The 23374-nt window shown below is 35.7% G+C and overlaps 1 protein-coding gene across 7 annotated transcripts in view; it reads right to left on the bottom strand.

Annotated features, from left to right (window-relative positions):
• Window positions 1-18280: 18280 nt before the first annotated feature.
• ETV1 (ETS variant transcription factor 1) overlaps window positions 18281-23374 on the bottom strand; it is a 90181-nt gene continuing 85087 nt past the window's right edge. For all 7 annotated transcript variants that reach the window (XM_077122600.1, XM_077122610.1, XM_077122590.1 and 4 more), the window contains one exon: window positions 18281-21048. In XM_077122600.1, coding sequence (XP_076978715.1) covers window positions 20827-21048 — 222 coding nt within the window. In that variant the 3' untranslated portion in view covers window positions 18281-20826. The remainder of the gene's footprint in view (window positions 21049-23374) is intronic.

The raw sequence follows: 23374 nt of genomic DNA, 5'->3' as shown, positions 1-23374 counted from the left end.
AAAATATCCTCAGCGACAACCAGACCAGTGCTTGCTTGATCAAACAATTGGACAGCATAATCTAGACAAGATAACACATGGAATTAACCATCATAGTAGAGAGATAAGAATAAAATTTATTTCAGGAATCTCCATTGAAAATAAAGACAATGCTTTGGTTACAGTTATGTAATTTCTTTGTATTAATCATGTAATATGAGGGTGATATCATTGCAATTTACCTCTTAAGCCTGAACCTCCCATATGATGGCAGGTAATCATTTCATTTTTACATATTCTTTTACTTTCACTTTCCATAATTTAAGCATCTGTATCCTTTATGTACATTGTTTTCTTTTAATTAATATTTTTTTTAGGTTATACTCTTCTAAAACCTGTTAAATGTTTCTGGCTCTTGCAAATCACTGCTTTTATGTACACATGTCCCATCAGCAGGCTTTAAAATCTTATAGGAATCAGAACTCTTGATGGAAGTGGAAGGATAGCAAGGATATTCCATAGGCAGCAATTTTCCTGCTTCCTGATATATTTAGCAACTTTGAGAAAGGCTGGACAACCAGCGGGCAGTTCTAGTTCTTTTTAAGTTGCCAATTACTTTGCAAAATTACTTCTCCCTCGTTGCACACGGGTTGATGGGACTGTAACACAAGATGCCTTGCTTTGGTACAGGCGAAAGGCTGGGAACACAAATCAAGGGAAAACTCTTGGATTCTTTCTCCTACACTTTGAACCTTTTTTCTTTTTCTTTTGTTAGAAAAGTTGTGGATTTAACAGCACAATAATGCATAAAATATAGGATCTCCACACTCCACCCCACCACCAACACCTTCCATGGTGTGGAATATTTGCTACAATTGAGAATAGCACATTTTAAAATTGTGCTAATTTATTTTATAATTTATTAAAGCCCATGATTTAACTTAGGGTTCACTATATGTATAGTGTAGGTCCATGGATTTTTTTTTAGAAAATTTCATTGTTACCATATATACAATCTAATCTTTCCGTTTTTAATCATATTCAGATGTATGTTTCAGTGCTATTAATTGTGTTTAGAATGTTGTGCTAACATTAACATCACCCATTACAAAATATTTCCATCATTCCAAATAGGATCTATGAACTTTTTTTTTTTTTTACATGGGCAGGCACTGGGAAACGAACCCAGGTCTTCAGCATGGTTGGTGAGAGTTCTGCCGCTGAGCCACCATCACACTGCCCAGATCCCTGAACATTTTAAGCCCTAATTTTCTATTCCCTACACCCACCCCATCTCCTGGGAATCTATATTCTAGATTCTGACTCTATGAGTTGCTTATTCTAATTGTTTCAAATCAGTGAGAACATACAATATTTGCATGAGATCGTACAATTTTGTGTCTGCCTTCTTTCCTTCAACATGATGTCTTCAAGATTCATTCATATTGTCAAATGTATCAGAATTTCATTCCTTTTTACAGCTGAATAGCATACATACTGTTTTGTATATACACTACATTTTGTTTATCCATTTATCAGTTGATGGATACTTGGGTTTCTTTCATCTTTCGACAGTTGTGAATAATGCTGCTATGAATATTTGTGTGCAAATATCTTTTTGAGCCCCTGTTTTCAATTCTTTTGGGTATATACCTAGTAGTGGAATAGTTTTATACTTAGCTTTCTAAGAAAACACCAAACTCTCTTCCACAGTGGCTGCATAATTTTTCAATGCCACTAGCAATGAATAAGTGTTCCTATTTCTCCCCATTTTCCCCAACACTTTAAATTTTCCATTTATTTATAGCTGCCATTCTAATGGATGTGAAATAGTATCTCATTGGAGTTTTGATTTGCATTTCCCTGATGGTGTTGAGGGTCTTTTCACATGTGTTCTGGCCACATGTATATTGTCTTTGGACAGGTGTCTTTTATGCAGTTTTTAATTGGATTGTTTGTCTTTCTGTTGTTATGTTGAAGGATTTCTTTATTTATTCTGGATAGTAATCCTTTATCACATATGTGGTCTCCAAATATTTTCACTTGTGGTATTAGTTGTCTTTATACTTGTATAATAAAATCCTCTGAGGAACAAAAGTTTGCTTATTATTTGTTTATTTATTTATTTTGATGAGGTCACATTTATTTTTTTTTCAATTATTGCTTGTGCTTTGGGTGTAAAGTCTAAGAAATTATTGCCTAACACAGGGTTCTGGAGATGCTTCTCTATGTTTTCTTCTAAGAGTTTGATTGTCTTAGCTCTTACATTTGGCTCTTTCATCCATTTTGAGTTAAATTTTGTATATGGTGAGAGGTAGAGGTCCTTTAACACTCCACTCACAATAATGGATAGAACATCTAGTCAGAAGATCAATAAGGAAGTACAGGACTTGGGTGATACACTAAATCAACTAGACCTAACAGTTATAAACAATACTGCACCCAGTTAGACACAATGAACATTCTTCTCAATTGCACATGGATCATTCTCCAGGGGAGACCATATGTTGGGTCAAAAAACAACTCTCAATCAATTCACAAATATTAAAACCATGCAATATCAATTCATTGACTACAACAGAATCAACGTAGAAATAATAACAGAGAGAGAAAGGAAAAATCCACAAATATGTGGAAATTAAACAAGATACTCTTAAACAATCAATGGGTTAAAGAGGAAATCATAGGTGAAATTAGGAAATATCTTGAGGCAAATGAAAATAAAAATACAGCATACCAAATCTTATAGTGCTGGGGAAAAAAAATTATAGCTCTAATTCCTTACAGTAAAAGAAAAAAATAAAAGAGACCTCAGATGAATGACCTCACTTCAAAACTGGAAGAACTAGAAAAAGAAGAGTAAACTAAACCCAAAGCATGCAGAAAGAAGGAAATAAGAAAGATCATAGCAGAGATAAATGAACTACAAAAAAAAAAGAGATGATTAACAAAACCAAAAGTTGGTTCTTTGAAAAGACCAATGAAACTTTAGCTAGATTGACAAGGAAAAAAAGAGGGAGGATATAAATCACAAAAATCATAAATAAAAAGGGGGACATTACTGATGACCCTGCTTAAATTTAAAAAAACTATAACTGGATACTGTGAACGACTGATGCCAATAAATTAAATAACTTAGTTGAAATGAGAAAATACTTAGAAACACACAAACTACCTACATTTGCTCAAGAAGAAATAGGAGATCTCAACAAGCCAATTACTAGTAAAGAGATTGAATCTGTAATCAAAAACCTCCCAACAAAGAAGAGCCCAGGACCAGATGGCTTCACAGGGGAATTTTACCAAACATCCTAAGAGGACTTAATTCCAATTCTGCTAAACTCCTCCAAAATATTTAAGGAGTTTTATTTTATTTATTATTATATTTAGCTTCATTCTATGAGGATAAAATCACCCTAACACCAAAGCTAGATAAAGACTTTACAAGAAAAGAACATTATGGGCTAATGTCTCTTATGAATATAGATGTGAAAATTCTCAATAAATTACTAGCAAACTGAATCCAACAGCACATTAAAAGAATGATCCACCATGATCAAGTGGAATTTATCCTCGTTATGCAAGGTTGGTTTGACATAAGAAAACAAATAATGTAATACACCACATTAACAGGATGAAGGAAGAAAAACATTTTAAATATATGACCATAGACAGAGAAAAAGCATTTGACAAAATATAGCGCCCTTTCTTGATAAAAACATATAGGACACTAGAAATAGATGGAAATGCCCTCAACATGATAAAGTACATATATGAAAAACCCACAGCTAAATCCTACTTAATGGTGAAACACTGAAAACTTTTACTCTAAGATCAGGAATAAGCCAAGGATGCCCACTGTCACTACTGTTATTCAATGTTGGACTGACAGCTCTTGTCAGAGCAATTAGGCAAAAAAGAAAGAAAATTATCCAGATTGGGAAAGAAGAAGTAAAACTTTCCCTATTTGCAGATCATATGATTTTTATATACAGAAAATCCTGAAAAATCCACAACAAAACTCCTGAAACTAATAAATTTAGCAAAGTGGCAGGGAATAGATCAACACCCCAAAACCAGTACTGTTCCTATAAAAAGACAATGAATAATCAGAACAAGAAATCAAGAAAAAATTTCAGTCACATTAGCAACTAAAAGTATCAAACATCTAGGAAAAAATCTAACCAAGGTTGTAAAGGCCTTATACACAGATATCTACAAAACATTGCTAAAAGAAATCAAAGAAGACCTAAAGAAATGGAAGAATATTCCATGTTCACCAGTTGGAACACTAAATATCATTAAGATGTCAGTACTACCCGAAGCAATTAATAGATTAAATAGCAATCCCAATAAAATTCCAAAACTATCCTTGCAGAAATGGAAAAACCAATCTTCAAATTTATATAAGGTTAAGGGATGCCAAATAGCTAAATTCATCTTGAAAAAGAATGAAGGTGGAGGACTCACATTTCCTGATCATAAACCATTTTACAAATCCATGGTTATCAAAACAGCATGGTACTGGCACAAGACAGAACTATAGATGAATGAAAAGAACAGAGTGCTCAGAAATCAACCCTCACATTTATGGCCAACTGATTTTGACAAGATGGCAAAGATCCTCAATTGGGAAAGAAGAGTCTCTGCCACAAATGGTGCTGGGAAAATTGGATCTCCATTTGCAAAAAAAAGAGGGTGGGCTTTGAATCTTGAATTAAGAAATGCAAGATGAAAAGATGGTGCTTATTAATTTCATCAGTGATAACTCTCATAGATGTACAATGAATGATTATTTCTTGCTATTAGGTCTCAGAGTGTCTCATACTTCCTTTCTTTTTAAAGCTAAATTCTTCAGCATTTCCCTCAGTTTTGCCATCTGCTTTCTATTCTTTGTCTAAGCTGATTTTCTGCTTAAAACTGTCATGCTAAGCTCTTTTTCATGAGGACATTTTTAAAGTTCATAACCTTAAAATCTGTCCAGCTCAGCCTCATGAAAGCCCATATGCTTATGCCCCTAATTCCTATAAATGTCCACCAATGCTCAACCCATACACTGTAAGATGTGAGCATATAACAAATAGAGTTCATGATAACTATCATAGGCCACAGAAAGCCATATGGAAGAAGCAAAAGATTAATTTTATGGGTTACAGAAAAGTTTCCCTCTCAGGATTATCTGGAGTGATGGTGTGATGTGATACAATTACAAAAAAACCCTCCTACCAGGGAGCTCATAGAGGGCCTCTTACCCAGGATTTATGATCTGAGGATTCAGAACTACAGGACAGGAAGAGAGTGAATTCATCTTCCAAACAAGGACAACTTCGAGAGTAAAAGTGGGCACTGTTAATAATATGCTGGGACAGCAGGTATAAACCCAGAATGTCTCCTGCAAATGGGAACTGTCCCAACAGACCAAAATAACTAGGTGAGTACCAATTTATGAATTCCTAATTTAACATAGACAAGTGGATCGAGACTGGAGTCACCTAGGGTTAGAAGAATCCTGCAACTCATGTCTGTTGCCCTTTGTGAGAATGAGTGTTGGGTGGGACAGGAAGCCAGTTGCAAGGATGGGAACTAACTATTTACATAGACAGTTACAGCATCTAAAAATTGGGGCCTCTTGGCTTTGAAACCCTCCTAATTAGTTTGTCATTGTTTGGAACCAGCAAACATTAACTAATACAGTGACTTCTTCACTCTACAGAGAGGCATCCCAGCATGTACACGGACACAGCAAGTGGCATTTGATAAATGCTTTTAATGAACATGCTCAGAATCAAGGCAGTCTAGAAGTGAATGAATCAGCATTTGTCCTTCCTTGATTTTCAGTTAAATTTTCAACATCCTACCTTACTATGTGTCATATAGACAGACACAGACATTAAAGTTTCATTTTCTAGAATAGGCATGACTATACTTATACTCGTTGTATTTGAATGACATTATCCCTCTTCCTATCATTACATTCTTAAGGCTATCTTTTACTGTACACTTTTTGCATAGGGTCTAAACCACAGTATGTGCCACATCATATAGTTCATCAAGTGTGTACTATATTCATATGGGTTAATATTGTTTAGTTTGAGGTCAGGGTTCATTTTTTGTATATCTGTTATATCTTCTGTAGGTCTACCTTTGAACTGAGACATTTAATTTGACCCCAGCAAATACACAATGAACTGATACTATGGCAGGGTCTAACAAAAAATTGTAGGATATTCATATTTGGAAATTTTAAAGAACTGAATCAATTGATTTCCCAATACAGATCAAAGTGAAGTGAATAATCCAGAGTCTGTTCTAATATGAGTGAATTAATATTCAGTGAATGAATCACTGTGAAATATTTTTCTTTTTTTGGGTCTAAATTATCCAAATATTTATTTTCATATTTATCTATATTTTGATTTTAGGAACACTGCCTCAGGGTTGCTACACAATCAGAAATTCTTGTGAAAATAAACAAGCAATAAAATTCTGAGGAAGTCTTTCTTCAGTCAATTCTATTTTATAAATTTCTTGATACTGAATTTCAGAGGTAAGCATGGAAAAAAATTTGAGGCACCTAATTTTATGAGTTATTTGTAATATGTACTTTTTATACATGCAGAACAAGCCCTTCATAAAATAAACAAATAAAAGACAACAGATTTATGTCAAATCCCATTTGGGCCTGGTATTACATATTTGGAAAAAAAAGAAAATAATATTTCATCTATTTGAATGCTAGATTTTCAATTAAAAAGAGCAAAAGTTTAATCCATAATGAATGGTTTTGAACAAGGTACATAAATCTATGTGTGATTAAGTAACATGTTTTAAGGAACAGATTTTGAATGGAATTTACAAGAGATTTGGAAAGTCAGAGAAAATAGTCTATTTGCTGTAAATCAGAAAATTCTTAACATTTTGACTAAAATGTGGCAAGTTGTTGGTAGGCTCAGTTTATTTTTAGTATGTTTCCACATTAATTCAATACTGTTATTAAATCTGGCACATCTTTCTGTTTGGGAATTTTTTCCTAAAAATGGTATCTGAAATTATCACTGTTTTAACAATTTTAGGCATAGTCTATAGTTTCAATGTTTGTGTCCTTATGATCAGTCATCAAATTTGACAATGCAAACTAAAGAAAAATGAATGCAAAAGAGGAGTTTATTGTATGATGTTGTTTGTTTTAAGGGGCTGCTTTATGTGCTAATTTACACTTACGAAACTGAGTTATTTCCAAAACATCCATTAAGCTGGTTATCTAAATGAACTTTTCATCCCAAACAATAACTGAGGCTATGTAGAAATAACATTTACATGTAGTGTTCCTCTCTTTTGTTCTTTAATAAAGCTATTAAACTATAGTGTAAAACAAAGTTCAACCTAATTGTGAAGGAACTACAATTAATTTAAATTAAATTATTAGAACAATATAAAGTTGTGTTTCTTAAGAATATTTCTAATTCTAACATATAACAAAGCATCTCCTGGAATATTTTAAACTATTCTTTGATTATGAATTAAAAAAAAAGTAAGAATTGAATTTTTTTTTTTTTTCAGATGCATGGTCTGGGAATCGAACCTGGGTCTCCTGCATGGAAAGCCATCATTCTACCACTGAACCACATGTGCACCTGTGCTCTAAAAAGTTTAATTTTTAGGAATACTTTTAAGAATAAAGAAAAAATATTACAGAGGATATTAAAAATAGTATAACATTTTGTTGTTTAAAAAGTAGTCACATGCATTAATTATCTTATTATTTCTTTCCGATAACACTGTGATTAAATTCATGTTAAACTTTCTATAGGAATAAATTGTTTTCCTGATGACTCAAACAATTAAAATATATACAAGCATCACAGTCCCTTTTGTAGCAAGGTGATATTAAAATAGCCAAAAGAATTCTGGGCCAAGATGGCGGCTTAGCAATGTGCACATTTTAGTTTGTCCTCCAGAGCAACTACTAAATAACTAGAAACAGTACAGAACAGCTCCTGGGGCCACGTCAGTGACCAGAAACACAGCATACCCCAAACTGGACCAGCTGGACCGGTCGGTACCCCTCCCCCAAAGGCTGTTTCCCAGAGGGGAAAGGAAAGAGACTTTAACAGCAGCAGGGGCTGAGCCCAACCAAACACCAATAGTGGCATTAATTTAAAAATTCTGACTACTAAAAATAGGCTCCCAGCTGAGGTGAACCTGGTCAAAGTGGAAGTTGCCCATTTTTGCCCCGGTGCCAAGGGGGCAGGGCTGACAGAAAAAGAAAAAAAAAAAGGAAAGGGAGGTTTTTGTGGCTGTGTTTCTACAAAGGCTTGACTGCTTTTGGATTCAGCAGCAAGACTTCTCAGGCTGCAATTGCCCCAGGCATAGGCAGAAACAAGCTTGTTTGAGGGCTTGTCTGGAAACTGTGCCTTCCCCAGGGGAGGGGTGAAGCCCAACTCAGGCAGAATCCCTCCCTTAAGGGACTCAGACACCAGGGCTTGGTAATTTGAAGCCACTAAAACCAGCCTACAACCTCTCCTCTGTCTCCACCATACCCCCAGTAGGGAGAGTCTGCCAAAGTAAAAGGTACCACATCACCTTATACTTGTGGGACCTGCAGGCAGACAAGCGCCACATACTGGGCAGAATAAGAAAAACAGAGTCCAGAGACTTCACAGGAAAATCTTTCAGCCTGCTGGGTCTCATCCTCAGGGAAAACCGGCACAGGTGACTCCTCCTGATAAGAGGCCAGTTTGGCCTAGGAAAATCTGGCTGGGGTCCATAATACCTAAGTAGATCCTCCTAAGGCGGGGGGTGGGGGGGGAAGTGGAAGGCAACTTACAAGCATGGCAAGAAACAAGAAAACAAGACCTGAAAAATTCTCCCCTGTTAAACAAAATCTAAGCTAGAGGTCCAGAAAAAGCTGAACTGAGTGTCAAAGAACAGATAGACAACAAATTCATCCAGCAAGAAAACCCTAGGTAAAAGAAATGAAAGCAATCTCCAGAATAAACTAGTTAAGGTAATTAAATATCTAGATGCCAGCAAAAAAAAATAACAAATCACACTAGGAAAATTAAAGATATGGCCCAAAGGAACAAATCAACAATTCAAATGAGATACAGGAGCTGAAACAATTAATTCAGAATGTACAAACAGACATGGAAAACCTCATCAAAAACCGAATCAACGAATTCAGTGAGGAGATAAAGAAGGCAAAGAATGAACAAAAAGAAGAAATGGAGTGTCTGGAAACATAAATCATAGAATTTATGGGAATGAAGGCATAGTAGAAGAGATGAAAAAAACAATGGAAACCTACAATGGTAGATTTCAAGAGGCAGAAGATAGGATTAGTGAACTGGAGGATGGAACATCTGAAATCCGACAAGAAACAGAAACTATAGGAAAAAAATGGAAAAATATGAGCAGGGACTCAGGGAACTGAAAGACAACATGAAGTGCACAAATATACGTGTTGTGGGTGTCCCAGAAGGAGAAGAGAAGGGAAAAGAAGGAGAAAAACTAATGGAGGAAATTATCACTGAAAATTTCCCAACACTTACGAAAGACTTAAAATTACAGATCCAAGAAGTGCAGCATATTCCAAAGGAAATAGATGCAGATAGATGTACTCCAAGACACTTACTAATCAGAATGTCAGAGGTCAAAGAGAAAGAGAGAATCTTGAAAGCAGCAAGAGAAAAGTAATCTGTCACATACAAGGGAAACCCAATAAGGCTATGTGTAGATTTCTCAGCAGAAACTATGGGGGCAAGAAGACAGTGGGATGATATATTTAAATTACTAAAAGAGAAAAACTGCCAACTAAGAATTCTATATCCAGCAAAATTGTCCTTCAAAAGTGAGGGAGAAATTAAAACATTTTCAGACAAAAAAATCACTGAAAGAATTTGTGACCAAGAGACCAGCTCTGCAAGAAATACTAAAGGGAGCACTAGAGACAAATATGAAAAGACAGAAAAGAAGGTGTGGAGAAGAGTGTAGAAAAGAAGACTATGAATAAAGGTAAAAAGAAGGAAAATTAGATACGACATATAAAATCCAAAAGGCAAAATGGATAAAAAAACAGGACCCATCTATATGCTGTCTACAGGAAACACATCTTAGACCCAAAGATAAACATAGGTTGAAAGTGGAAGGTTGGGAAAGATATTTCAATCAAATAACAATCAGAAAAGAGCACGAGTAGCTATACTAATATCTAACAAATTAGACTTCAAGTGTAAAACAATTAAAAGAGACAAAGAAGGACACTATGTACTAATAAAAGGAACAATTCAGCATGCAGAAATAACAATCATAAATATTTATGCACCAAACCAGAAGCTCCAAAATACATGTGGCAAAATGAAAATACTGAAAAGAGGAATAGGCACATTTACCATAACAGTTGGAGACTTCAATACCCTACTCTCATCAATGGACAGAATATCTAGACAGAGGATCAATAAAGAAACAGAGAATTTGAATAATACAATAAATGAGCTACACTTAACAGACATTTATAGAACATTACACCCCACAAAAGCAGGATACACCTGTTTCTCAAGTACTTATGGATCACTCTCGAGGATAGACCATATACTGGGTCACAAAGCAGGTCTCAATAAATTTAAAAAGATTGAAATCACACAAAAACACTTTCTCAGATCATAAAGGAATGAAGTTGGAAATCAATAATAGGCAGAGTGCCATAAAATTCACAAATATGTGGAGGCTCAACAACACACTCTTAAACAACCAGTGAATCAAGGAAGAAATTACAAGAGAAATCAGTAAATATCTCAAGGCAAATGAAAATGAAAACTCAACATATCAAAACTTATGGGACACAGCAAAGGCAGTGCTAAGAGGGAAATTTATTGTCCTAAATGCCTATATCAAAAAGGAAGAAAGGGCAAAAATCGAGGAATTAACTGTCCACGTGGAAGAACTAAAGAAAGAACAGCAAACTAACCTCAAAGCAAGCAAAAGGACACAAATAACAAAGATTAGAGCAGAAATAAATGAAATTGAGAACATGAAAACAATTGAGAAAATCAATAAAACCAGAAGGTGGTTCTATGAGAAAATCAATAAGATTGATGGACCCTTAGCAAGATTGACCAAAGAAGAAGAGAGAGGATACAAATAAATAAAATCAGAAATGGAAGAGGAGACATAACCACTGACCCCGCAGAAATAAAGGAAGTAATGACAGGATACTATGAACAACTTTATGCTAATAAATACAACAATGTAGATGAAATGGACAACTTCCTAGAAAGGCATGAACAACCAACTTTGACTTGAGAAGAAATAGATGATGTCAACAAACCAATCACAAGTAAAAAAATTGAATCAGTCATTAAGAAGCTCCCCCAAAAGAGAAATCCAGGACCAGATGGCTTCACATGTGAATTCTACCAAACATTCCAGAAAGAATTAGCACCAATCCTGCTCAAAATCTTCTAAAAAATTGAAGAGGAGGGAAAGCTACCTAATTCATTCTATGAAGCCAACATCACCCTTATACCAAAGCCAGACAAATTTATTACAAAAATAGAAAATTACAAATCAATCTCTCTAATGAATATAGATGCAAAAATCCTCAACAAAATCCTAGCAAATCGAATCCAGCAACCCATTAAAATAATTATACATCATGACCAAGTAGGATTCATCCCAGGTATGCAAGGATGGTTCAACATAAGAAAATCAATTAATGTAATACACCATATCAACAAATCAAAGCAGAAAAATCACATGATCATCTCGATTGATGCAGAGAAGGCATTTGACAAGATTCAACATCCTTTCCTGTTGAAAACACTTCAAAGGATAGGAATAGAAGGGAACTTCCTTAAAATGATAAAGGGAATATATGAAAAACCCACAGCTAATATCATCCTCAATGGGGAAAAACTGAAAACTTTCCCCTAAGATCAGGAACAGCACAAGGATGTCCACTATCACCACTGTTATTCAACATTGTGTTGGAAGTTCTAGCCAGAACAATTAGACAAGAAAAAGAAATACAAGGCATCAAAATTGGAAAGGAAGAAGTAAAACTCTCACTGTTTACAGATGACATGATACAACATGTTGAAAACCCTGAAAAATCCACAGCAAAACAGCTAGAGCTAATAAACGAGTACAGCAAAGTGGCAGGTTACAAGACCAACACTCAAAAATCTGTAGTATTTCTATACACTAGTAATGAACAATCTGAGGGGGAAATCAAGAAATGAATTCCATTTACAGTTGCAACCAAAGTAATAAAATATTTAGGAATAAATTTAACTAAAGAGGCAAAAGACCTATATGAAGAAAACTACAATAAATTGTTAAAAGAAATCACAGAAGACCTAAATAGATGGAAGGGCATACCGTGTTCATGGATTGGAAGACTAAATATAGTTAAGATGGCAATTCTACCTAAATTGATTTACAGGTTCAATGCAATGCCAATCAAAATCCCAACAACTTACTTTTCAGAAACAGAAAAACCAATAAGCAAATTTATCTGAAAGGGCAGTGTGCCCCAAATTGCTAAAAGTATCCTGAGGAAAAAAATGAAGTCTGAGATCTCACGCTGCCTGACTTTAAGGCATATTATGAAGCTACAGTGGTCAAAACAGCATGGTACTGGCATAAAGATAGATATATTGACCAATGGCATTGAATAGGGTGTTCAGATATAGATCCTCTCGTCTATGGACAATTGATCTTTGATAAGGTAGTCAAGCCAACTCACCTGGGACAGAACAGTCTCTTCAATAAATGGTGCCTAGAGACTGGATATCCATATGCAAAAGAATGAAAGAGGACTCATATCTCACACCCTATACAAAAGTTAACTCAAAATGGATCAAAGACCTAAACATTAGGTCTAAGACCATGAAACACTTAGAAGAAAATGTAGGGAATATATTATAAATCTTATACTTGAAAGTAGTTTTATAGACCTTACACCCAAAGCAAGAGCACTGAAGAAAGAAAGAAAGAAATGGGAACTCCTCAAAATTAAAAACTTTTGCACATCAAAGAACTTCATCAAGAAAGTAGAAAGACAGCCTACACAATGGGAGACAATATTTGGAAACGACATATTGAAAGGTCTAGTATCCAGAATTTATAAAGAGATTGTTTAATTCAACAACAAAGAGACAGCCAATCCAATTGCAAAATGAGAAAAAGACTTGAACAGACATTTCTCAGAAGAGGAAATACAAATGGCCAAAAGGCACATGAAGAGATGCTCAACTTTCCTGGCCATTAGAGAAATGCAAATCAAAACCACAATGAGATATCATCTCACACCCACCAGAATGGCCATTATCAACAAAACAGAAAATGACAAGTGCTGGAGAGGATGTGGAGAAAGAGGCACACTTATTCACTGTTGGTGGGAATGTCAAATGGTGCAACTGCTGTGGAAGGCAGTTTGGCGGTTCTTCAAGAAGCTGAATATAGAATTGCCATATGACCGGCAATACCATTGCTAGGTATCTACTCAAAGGACATAAGGGCAAAAACACAAATGGACATTTGCACACCAATGTTTATAGCAGCGTTATTTACAATTGCAAAGAGATGGAAACAGCAAAATGTCCATCAACAGACGAGTGGCTAAACAAACTGTGGTATATACATACGATGAAATATTAGGCAGCTTTAAAACAGAATAAAGTTATGAAGTACGTAACAAGATAGATGGACCTTGAGGACATTATGCTGAGTGAGATTAGCCAAAAACCAAAGGACAAATACTGTATGGTCTCACTGATATGAACTGACACTAGTGAATAAACTTGGAATATTTCGTTGGTAACGGAGACCATCAAGAGATAGAAATAGGGTAAGATATTGGGTAACTGGAGCAGAAGGGATACAGATTTGCAACAGGACTGAATATAAAAACTCAGAAATGGATAACCCAATACTACCTAACTGTAATACAATTATGTTAAAACACTGAGTGAAGCTGCATGTGAGAATGATAGAGGGAAGAGGGCTGGGGGCATAAATGAAATCAGAAAGAAAAATAGACGTTAAAGATTGAGATGGTATAATCTAGGAATGCCTAGAGTGTATAATAATAGTGACTAAATGTACAAATTTTTAAAATGTTTTTGCATGAGGAAGAACAAAGAAATGTCTTTACTGCAGGGTGCTGAAAATAGATGGTAATTAATATTTTAAAATTTCACCTTATGTGTGAGACTAAAGCAAAAAATGTTTATTTGGTACAAAATTTATATTTTGACTAGTGCATTTTCTAATATAACTCATGTAGCTAGCTTGATTAAACACCATAAGTACTTGGAATCTTGGGTAGGACATGAGATTTTGTTGGTTTGTCCAGAGTGATGCCCCAATGAATCCCGGAGTGATTTGATCAGTGAGTGGAACAGTATTTGCAGAGTCTCCTTTGGGGAATGGTGAGAACAGGGAGAAATTCAACTTCCCCAAGTTGAATTCTTGATATTCTCACAAGCAGTGTGGAGAACCAAAGCTATAGGCTGAGCCCCCCCCCCCCCCCCCAGTCTTGGAGTTTGTTCATATGAAACTTAACCCCACAAAGGATAGGTCAAGTCTACTTAAAATTTAGGCCTAAGAGTCACCCCCAAGAGAGCTTCTTTCGTTACTCACGTGTGGCCTCTCTCTCCAGCCAACACAACAAGCAAACTCACCACCCTCCCCCTGTCTATGTGGGACATGACTCCCAGGGGTGTGGACCTTCCTGGCAACATGGGACAGAAATCCTAGAATGAGCTGAGACTCAGCATTAAGGGATTGAGAAAACCTTCTCGGCCAAAGGGGGAAGAGTGAAGTGAGACTAAGTGTCAATGGCTGAGAGATTCTAAATACAGTCGAGAGGTTATCCTGGAGATTATTCTTACACATTAAGTAGATATCACCTTGTTAGTCAAGATGTAATGGAGAGGCTGGAGGGAACTGCCTGCAAATGTAGAGCTGTGTTCCAGTAGCCATGTTTCTTGATGATGACTGAATAATGACATAGCTTTCACAAAGTGACTGTGTGATTGTGAAAACCTTGTGTCTGATGCTCCTTTTATCTACCTTGTTAACAGACGAGTAGAACATATGGAATAAAAATAAACAACAGAGGGAACAAATGTTAAAATACATTTAGTTTGAAACGCTAGTGACCAATGAAAGTCAGGGGTAAGGGGTATTGTATGTATAATCTTTTTTTTTCTGTTTTTGTTTTATTTCTTTTTCTGTTGTCTTTTTATTTCTTTTTCTGAATTGATGCAAATGTTCTAAGAAATGATGAATATGCAACTAAGTGATGATATTGTGAATTACTGATTATATATGTAGAATGAAATGATCACGTTAATGTTTTAGTTCATTTGTTGTTAAATTTTTTTCTAATTAATAAATAAATTAATTTTGAAAAGTCATATCTAATAACGCAAATCACTGGGGCTGTGTTTACAGTTTAAGTGCATCGTCTATTTCGGGATGATTAAGCCCTCCCCTTCTCCAGTGGAAAAAACAAAGTGGTACATCAATCATTTTCATTTCTAAATGATTAAATATGCATTTCCTTAAAAACAAATTCAGGGTTTATTGTTGTTATTACTTCGATATTCCTTAAATTCCTTTTTGTTTGTTTGCTTCTATAAGATACAGTTTCAAATGGTGAGAAAAAGTTTTAAATAAAATTGCTTCAGCAAGATGTAAGTCATTGTTACATTTTTAAGTCATTAGACACAAAACAGGAAAGAAGCCAGCTCCAAGTAGCATAAAGTTAGGCTGTATGAATCTGCCTGTGAACATATGAATATCCGGATACAATGACACTGTGGTTTTGCTTCAGCTTCTCATCAGTCTGACAAAGCCCAGCAGTGATGAGGCAGTAACTAAAATTCCTAAAGCATGGTCTCTGGCACGTTTGCTTGTTGATGGGACTAAGTGAAATAATAATTGAAAGCATGTAGAATATAGAAAGAAGTAGAAAAATATTTATCCACTGTCCTGGGACATACGTTACCCAGAAAGAAAATAGTACGTGGAACTGACAGAAGTAATGAAAAGATATCACTGAGTTGTCTTGATCATAAACTAAATGAGTAATATGACTAAAAGTAAATAAAAAATTGAGGCCACAGTAATAAGTTTTAAATGTGCCACATTTTCAGAGTCACCATGACTATTCAATCTTTTCAGTTTCTGGGTTTTATTTTAGACTTGAATTTTCAGCATATTTCATTTGCTATAGCCACAGAAATCTTTCAAAGTATGTTTTTTCAAACCTATAAGTATAATTTTAATGCAAGTGAATTAAAAAATTCTTCCCTATAGAAACATGTTATTTTAGAGTGAAAGAAAACAAGAATATTGGACTCTATATGCAAAAAAGAACGTACCTTACATGAGCACATAAACCATAGCTGTTTTATTTACACTTTCAATTGAGCGATCTCACTCAAATAGTTAACACTATTTCTATAAAGGAATCTACTACTCTAAACGAATTCTCTTTCTAAACTATTCTTTCCCAAAAACTGTTTTAAAAATAAATTTTTGTGTCTTACATTAAAAAATAAATCAAGTGCTAATTGAGTACTGAGTAAATTGAGCCAAATTCTTTAGAATTGTATCTAATATAAATACCTGCTTGAAACATGGCCTTTATGCATTTATTACAGTTGCCCCATATTTACATTTGCTCTTTAACTTCTTCCTGCTATTATCTTTACCCATTTTCCCCCTGCTTCATACCAAACTACAGCTGAAAATTAGTTCACTTGTTTATTCTTGAGTTTTTTTCTCTTTTTTAAGATTCCAAATAACGAACATTCAAATAGCCTATTCCTCTGTAATGCTTTCCCACTGTAGGCTCTGAAAACACTGCGTGATAGACAAAAGGGGCTTAATTTTGAAACTTTTATGATTAGGTCAAATGCTGTATCAGTTAATATGTTGCTTTTCTTGTCGTTATTACAAAATAAAGATATCAGCTCATATTTTAGGATTTTTTTTGAGTAACAGAAATATTCTTACCTAAAAAATAGTAATCACTTGCAAATATTAAGATCATGTAGCTACTACTTGCACCCAAAGAAATATATGAAAAAATTGTGATTCAGCTTGAACAGAACTAATTGTGCCATTATTCTGTAATTACTACATTTTTTTGGGGGGGGGATCATCATATAGAGTTCACCTGGGGCGATCAATCTAAAAACTTGAGGCAATTACCACATGCTTTCGTGGAATGGGTGAACTTGAATGCAGCATGCTGCCAAGTACTATTTATATGCAGTAAAGTTAGAAAGAATACCTCAGCAGTAAATAAAAACATCCTTCAGCTTATTTCTAATGCCAGCTCCCTCAATTAACTTTCTGCCCGGAGGGAAGTCATGTAGTATTTTGTGTACACAGTATCTGCTTGTGTACGGTAGTCTAAGAAGTCCCTATACTTCTCCCCAAAATGTCCACATCCCAATCCCCAGAATGACACTTATAAGGCAAAAGAAGCTTTGTAGAGTTGAGTAAATTAAAGCTCTTGAGACTGGAAGATTATCGTGTGATGTGTGGGTTGACCCAAAGTAACTGCCGGTGCTTCTGTAAGAGGAAGGCAGAGGGAAACGGGGCAGCAGTGGGCAGAAGGGACTGAGATCACGGAAGCAGACGGGTGAGGGGGAAGTCAAGGAATACGCGCTGCCTCTGGGAGGGAAGAATCAAGGATCACTTCTTCCCGCGAGTCTCCAGGAGCCACCAATTCTGGTGACACTTTGACTTTAGCCCCCTAAAACTCATCTTGGAGTTCTGACCTCCGAAACTGTAAGAGGATAAATTTGTGTTGTCACTAAGTTTGTGGTTTCGGTGTCAATAGGACACTAATATCATATGTAAAAGGAGAGTCAATCAAATGACCTCTGAGCTCTAAGAAAACTGCTCTGCAGTGTCAGCCTTATGGTTTTTTCCTAAGTTTTTTTTGGAGGGGGTGCATGGTGCGGGAATCAAACCTGTGTCTCCCACATGGAAGGTGAACATTCTACCACTGAACCCCGCCCCCCATGCATCCCTTATATCTACGTATTTTCATAGGCATAATTTAGGAAAATTTTCTAAGTTTTGTGTAAGTCGTTTGGGATAAACCATTTTTGTCATAATAAGTCGGTTGGGTATTTAGTGTGTTATCAGCAAGAAACAGCAAGTGGAGAGGTATCTTTTAGTTTCCTGTACCAAGCTAAAGAAAAGGCATTCTATCATTAATTGATTTCTATATTTGAGTAGCCAAATTCAATTACAAATTCAAAACGCAAAGATCTTGCAGAAATCAGCTGCCAGATTTATTAATCTACCTGAAAATAAAAGTACAACCAAACAAAAAATGGAATAAAAACAAAACTTAAAAACAAAAAACAAAAAACATATAGATACATTTTCCAAGAGTTTGTGATGCAGTGTTTTGAACCCTTGTGCAGTGGGAAAATACTTCATGTGGGCCAATTATTTATTTAGTTCAGTGAGTCACTACCTTAAATAGCAAAATATATAGTTTGTTTTAAATATTATATAACTAATCTTTCTTCGACCCCTTAACATAACTCAAGGCCCAATTGCTCCCCATTGGCAGACTAGAACTAGAATGCTAAAAAGAAAAAAAGAAAAAAATCAAAAAGAAATGAAAAAAAATCAAAAGAAAAGGAATCTTCCATACAATTCTCATTTAGACCTTATTTTAATGATCCACTTAAAATTTGCTACTTCAATTTATCGAAATATCTCAAATCACTTTCTAATAAAACTTTCACTGAATATTTTCAAATCTATTTTTTATATTAGTGCCAGAAATGGCCACATGAGTACAGTAGGAGAAAAATAACAAAAGTTCTAACTTTTAAGGCATACTTAGGCCATAAAGGGCCTGATGATACATGATGTATAATATAGTAACAATCATTGAAATCACAGGATACATACATATGTTGAAATTAGAATTTTTATAGGATTATGCGAATAGGATGGATTTGGATATGTGGGGCTTCCAATAACTGCTTTCGTTAGAGAATGCTGTTGGGAAAAAAATTAGCTCAAGTCATTTTTAAACATCTTTCCTGTGCTCTTCATGAAAGACTTTTATAGGTTTATTTTGGCTTTGTGGTTAGGACTTTAAAAAAAAAAGACAAACAGTCATTCCTCTGGGATATTAACAGACTGAAGAAAATTCACGTTTCTCCTTTGATATCTTTTAGCAAGTTATTCAAAGATACTGCAATACCGTTTTTGCCCATTGGATTTTCACGATGAATGGAACATATCCTGTTTTCGATATTTTCATCAAATGCAAAACAAAACCAAAACAAAAAACTTTGAAACTTTAAATCTTTAAATCTTTCAGACAATCCAATCACATTTACATGTGTCCAAAACAAGAAGGTGGATAATATCAGTGCCAGCACCATGTCATACAGCAACTTCATCATATTCTTTGACAATTTGCAAATAATTTTCCATTTCACCAAGTTACAAAAGTTTCCACAGTTTCCCTTAGTAAGCCAAAGCCTACTCTTCATCTGTCAATGTGCATAAAAGCTGCTTATAGCATAGCATGGCATAAGCTATTTTTAAGCAATAAATGGTTCAAGTCATCTATTTTGTCCTGAAATGCTATCTGTTGTTAACTGCATTGCTTATAAACGGTCATAGTAAATTCAGCATGAAAGAGAATATTACAGAAAAGACAGCAGCAGAAGCATTAGCATTATCTAGTATTTATATATGTTATCAACATAACACAGCAGTAAAAGGTTTAAATGCATATCAATGGGTACCATATCTAAAAATTACTATAGTACCTATTTAGTGTACTGGATATTTTTCTTACGGAGTGCTTGCTGTATCTAGAACAGCATAATATGTGATTTAGTACAGTTAATTCTTACTGATTAAATAATGTTTCATGTACTGAAGGAAGTGAAAGGAGACAGATATTTTTTGCTTCATTGTGATCCCAGATTTAACATTTAAATGAAAATCCCAAAGGACCACGACATGTCATTATTAAACTGAAATGGGCTCAAAATCTTTAACAAACGGTATGATTTGTGTCGGAATGGTAAGGCGGCACCAGATACATGTAATGTGACTGACTTCTCGGTTTGGAGCCAGAGTCCAAAGCGGTGCCCCTCATTTACAGTCAAGGTGATTGCCCAGCCTCAGGGGGGACTGCCCATTTTATGGTCAGCCTCTGAGAGTCATATACAAAGCAGAACAGAACAAAAAAACAGCAAATGCAATCTCTGAATACCTTTTACAAGAGGTGCAAAAACAATCACTTCTAATTATTAAACTGCCATTTACAGTATTTTTTTTTTGTACACCTGCAGAGACTCAGAAATGATGGGGTGGGGTTGGGGGAGGGGGAGGGAATGCCCAAGGTGTATCGCTTGGTAGTCTCCCAGTGGATATTTACACAACGGGAAATAATTGTACCTTAGATACCCAGAGAAAAGGAACATTATCTTATGCTGTTATGAAGTCAGGCAGACGTTGTTCGAGCTTCATTATACTTAAAACCCGTAGGACGCCGCCCCAGACCTGGGTAAAAACCAATCCCCACAGCGCCCCACCCTTCACCTACTGTCCTCCTGTCACACATCATAAATGCTTGGCTTACTCCCACCCACCCTCAAATAAAGTGCGCAGGCCATGGCAGACCAGAGAGCAATGCAACAGGAAAAGCCCCTTTTGTGTATTATTATTATTCAAAAATAAAATACAAACAACCCAAATGAACAGAGATGGAGGAGAATCCAGCGGGCTCCCTGCACGTGCAGAAGAGGCGTGAGGCGGCCGGGCGTGGGGCCTGTGTCAGTACACGTAGCCCTCGCTGCACGGGTGGGGAGCGCAGCAGCTGCCCTCCGGCAGGTAGGCCATGCTCTCATCGAAGTGGGACAGGGGCACCGTGTCCTCCTCGTTGACGTGGCGCTCCACGTCCGTCTTCAGCAGTGGGCGCTGGTTGTCCGGAAAGGCCATGGAGAAGAGGGCCTCGGGGTCGCACACAAACTTGTAGACATATCTCTCTCCAGCCACCTGAGGACAACACGAAGGAGAAAAACCCATCCTCGCCATCCCCAGATGAGGAAGGACAGGGAAAGAAAAAGGAAAAACGTGATTTAATAATCTCCACAAAGGACAGATGACATATGAAGCAGTCAATTATTAACAGGCAGAGATGGAAGCCCAACAACAGCAAAAAGAAATCCTTACATGGTGGAAGGAACTGAGGGAAAGGTATAAAGAGCAGCTCAAAGAAACACTCTTCTGTGTTGACCTTGAGAAAAAATTATATTCATGTCAGATACAGCTAGAAAGCCAAGATTTAACATAAAGGCACACAACATTTTGGGGAAAAAAAAATCAATGACTGAATGCAGGCTTTCACATTGAAAGGTTTTCTCTGTTCTGAAAGGTAAAATCTATACTAGTAAAAAAAAATAAACTGCACTTTTAAAGTGTAGTGTCTCCCTCTTAACATTACATTTATGAAATACAGAAAAACAAAACTTTCAAACCTTAAAATAAAAATGTGTTTTATTCCTAATAAGACTAGACTGGAGAGCTGATTCTTTTTTTTTCCACTGTGCAGTCTCATCTTATTTAGATGAGAGATGGTTTAAGAGGACAGCATTATCCTGGGCACATCACTTGAAAAAAATGAAGGCAAGATGCACTAGAAAGAAATTAAGGATGTGTATAAAGTGTCAGATTGAAATAAGAAGTGTAAAAAAGTGAAAGGAATTTAAAATACACAACGCATAGGAAGGAAATGAGAAAGAAATGTAATAACTGTCTGAAATAAAGGAGAAACAGCATAATTTGTGAGGAATGACACATCGCCAACTTAAATATTGAAAGTGATTATTCTTTAAGAAATGATAACCATTGGAGGGAGATAAATATGCCCTGTTAATAGATGATGCTCAGCGTCCCAAACCCCGGGGCGGGGGGTGGACAAACGGAGTTCTTTATATTAATTCTGACAGTAACTTTTTTGCTCGTGTAGAGTTTGGTAATTGCAGAAAAGTCAAAGTTACTCAACTTTGTGTTCCTGTGTATCAAACAAGCACTGCCAGTTGATTTGTGCTGTGTGGGAGAAACACTACGTTCATGGTTTATAAACTGCATGTTTGAAAAAAGGGGTTCCCCAGGAGCAGACTCTTCTGGATTCCATTTTAGATTTTTTTTTTTTTTTTTTGCCCTGGGTTTAATCAAAAAACTAAAATAATATGAATATTTCTAGGTTCAAAATAGTCAGAACTTAGTTGGGGGTTTTGTGAATATGGGCACGTTTCTCATGCACCCACAGTTCTCTCCTCTCTCTAAGTCACCCTGGGAGAGATGTATAAGGGCCAGTGGGCTCTTCTCCAGCAGGTGCAGGGCAAAGAGAGGGACCTGGCTTAACTTAATTCAATTTAGCCCTTTTCACAAAGGAAGTGAAGTTCTTACCGGTGATATGACCATAAAAGTAAAAATAGGAAATTAGTGAGATAATAAATTATAGTTTTCTTTCACTCTCCTTTGTTCTAAGCATTTTGAGAAAAATAAATAAATAAATAAAACAAATGACCTTCAGACTTTTGAGCATTTTATAGCCCACTTTGTTTAGTTTAGGGCTGCAAAGCAAGAGGCATTTGCTTGTCCAACTTGTAGCTACTGGAGATAATTAGAAATGCTTCAATAAGTAAGAAACGTTCCACAGTAGAGAACTGAAATCTACGTACACTCAGAGTGTAAAATTTCTTAAGGACTCTGTTTTTACTCATAGCTGCCTTCTGTTTTTCTTTTGAACAAACATTTTTAGGGTTACTACTATATTTATTGAACTATGTTAAATTCTGCAGAGGTTAGAATAAGGGCTGAGAACCAACCAAGGGAAATGAAGTCTGTATTCCATTAATACAATTGTGACATGGAAAATGCTTTACCTTCCTATACTCAAATTGCAATGCTGAGATAGGAAAGAAAAATCAGGAATTTTGAAGAGGAGACAAATCAGAATTAAATAAAGGGTGGCTTTTGAGCTGTGCCTTGGCAGGCTGGATATTTACATTTTTTTTAACTTTAAAAAATGTTCGTAAGCTATACAGCAATAGTGCAGGAAAATAAGACATTATAGATTAAGAAAAAAGAAAGAGTGATCATCCAAGAATAACCTCTGCTAAAATATTAGTATACATTTTTCTGAGCATTTCTAAATTTCTTAATAGAAATAGAATACACCCATGTGCCACACACACTGTGTAAGGTACAATAAACATTACTTTAATGTCTCTTATTTCATTCATAACTAGTGAAACTGACATTTTTAACATGTTTGGACCCCCTTGGTTTATTTTTATTTTACTTTCTAATTATT

This window comes from Tamandua tetradactyla, chromosome 1, assembly GCF_023851605.1.
Source record: "Tamandua tetradactyla isolate mTamTet1 chromosome 1, mTamTet1.pri, whole genome shotgun sequence".
Lineage (NCBI taxonomy): Eukaryota > Metazoa > Chordata > Mammalia > Pilosa > Myrmecophagidae > Tamandua > Tamandua tetradactyla.
The sequence above is the reverse complement of the archived record's forward strand: the minus strand, read 5'-3'. Positions and strand labels throughout refer to the sequence as shown.